This window comes from Sinocyclocheilus anshuiensis, unplaced genomic scaffold (assembly GCF_001515605.1).
Source record: "Sinocyclocheilus anshuiensis isolate Anshui unplaced genomic scaffold, SAMN03320099.WGS_v1.1 scaffold745, whole genome shotgun sequence".
Lineage (NCBI taxonomy): Eukaryota > Metazoa > Chordata > Actinopteri > Cypriniformes > Cyprinidae > Sinocyclocheilus > Sinocyclocheilus anshuiensis.
In genome coordinates, this window is record NW_015540128.1 from 899,025 (window position 1) to 900,876 (window position 1,852).

Below are 1,852 nucleotides of genomic sequence, written 5' to 3' on the forward strand. Positions count from 1 at the left end.
AGCACAATTGTTAGTTTCTCTAAAGTCATTTTTGCTTATTAGTATGGTTGAACTGGATCATCAAAGGTCAGCAGCAAAGATATTAGTTAATAAAATGGGATTAGATACATTTGTGTTATTTAACACATTTAATTATTGCAGGTTTGCGTCATATTCTGAGTTTGCATTTCACTGTTTTAATTCATTTTGATTAATACTAAATCTTTTTTTTTTTTGTGAGTGGGATGAATTAATGCACATTCACATTTAGTCTAGAACTACACCATGTTCACACAGCGCACCCAACGCCTCTGTGTGAACATGATGTTACTGTAGTACAAAGAACAGTGAAAGTGCTCTCATCTGAAGAAATTGTATTTCTCCCAATTTCTCCCAATATGGGGACCGGAGAGCTGTCAGTCAATAAATGGGAAAACAAAGTAACTGGCGTTACTTTTTTGAAAAAGTAGCTCAGATATTTTCTTGTAAATTAAAAAGTAATGCATTACTTTACTAGTTACTTGACAAAAGTAATCTGATTACGTAACTCACGTTACTTGTAATGCGTTACCCCAACACTGCACACCAGTAATGTTTTTTTCCACAGTACGTTCATAAAAATTACTTAAATGTCCTAATTGAACTATTGGCCTAATCCTGGTTTAGTCTAAGCCCTGTCTGTGAAACCGGGCCATAGTGTGTTAGCAATCGAGAAAAACTGTAATGTTGTGTATTGTCTGTCTTGTATGTGATGTAAATACAAAATCTATCATGCTGCAGAACAAATTGCCCCTAATTACAATTACAATCAAATAGTGTGTTAGCAATCGAGAAAAACTGTAAAAACAGCTGCTTTTCTAGCCTAGACTGCAGCGATATCTGTGTGATTTGCGTCCAGGTGCCGAGCTTCAAGAACGCGACGCTGCCGGCGAGCGAGCAGGTGACGGCGCAGGAGATCGAGCGCTACTTCAGACAGGAGCTGATCTACAAGCGTAACGAGCGCATGGGCCGCCGCGTCAGAGCGCTGCTGGAGGAGCAGCCCGACAAGAGCTTCTTCTTCGCTTTCGGAGCAGGTCAGTCTCCTCAGGACGCTCCCGGATCCTTACGTCCATCCTTGCATCTCCGCTCTGTGATGTGGCTCGTTTTTGACCTCACTATGCAAATATCCGCCAGCGTTCGTTTGTTCGGCTGCCGGACGGTTTTTGAAGCACTGCTGGTAAAAATAATGGTGAGCTCATGTTGCAGAGATTAAACCAGATTATGCTCTTTCTAGGAACAAATCTTGACTTGAAAGCCCTGAGAAAGTTTGCAGCCATGGTCCTTTGATGAAGCGTCACAATAACCGGCTCTCTGGCGGTTCACCGTGAGGTCATGTGTAGATCAGCGTTAAATGAAACGATGTGGAAGTCTGATTAACGCTACTCAGAGTTATTTTGGTAGTGGCTGCAGCACTCGTGCAGTAATCGCAGTTCTGTTCATTTAGAGAAACTGGACTAACGGCCACAATCACACTCACAAACACACACAATCTGCTCACCGCCACATATTCTGCTTCATTTAACTCCAGATTGAAAACAGGGAGATTATAAACAGGAGGAAACTCGGCTCTGATTGACCTCTCAAACTCTCTCTCTCTCTCTCGTGTGTGTGTGTGAGTGTGTGTGTGAGTGAGTGTGTGTGTGTGTGTGTGTGTGTGTGTGTGTGTGTGTGTGTGAGTGTGTGTGTGTGCGTGCGTGCGCGTGAGAGATTGTGTGTGTGTGAGTGTGTTTGTGTGTGTGTGTGTGAGTGTTTATGTGGGTGAGTGAGTTTGTGTGTGTGTGTCTGTGTGTGTGTGTGTGTGAGTGTGTGTGTGTGTGTGTGTGTGTGTGTGTGT

At 43.0% G+C, this 1,852-nt stretch overlaps 1 protein-coding gene across 1 annotated transcript in view; it reads left to right on the forward strand.

Annotated features, from left to right (window-relative positions):
* The window catches only part of LOC107687261 (metalloprotease TIKI1-like), a 46,626-nt gene that overhangs the window by 15,799 nt on the left and 28,975 nt on the right, over nucleotides 1–1,852 (forward strand). The window contains exon 3 of the mRNA XM_016484515.1: nucleotides 878–1,052. Within this exon, the coding sequence (XP_016340001.1) occupies nucleotides 878–1,052 (175 nt within the window). The remainder of the gene's footprint in view (nucleotides 1–877; nucleotides 1,053–1,852) is intronic.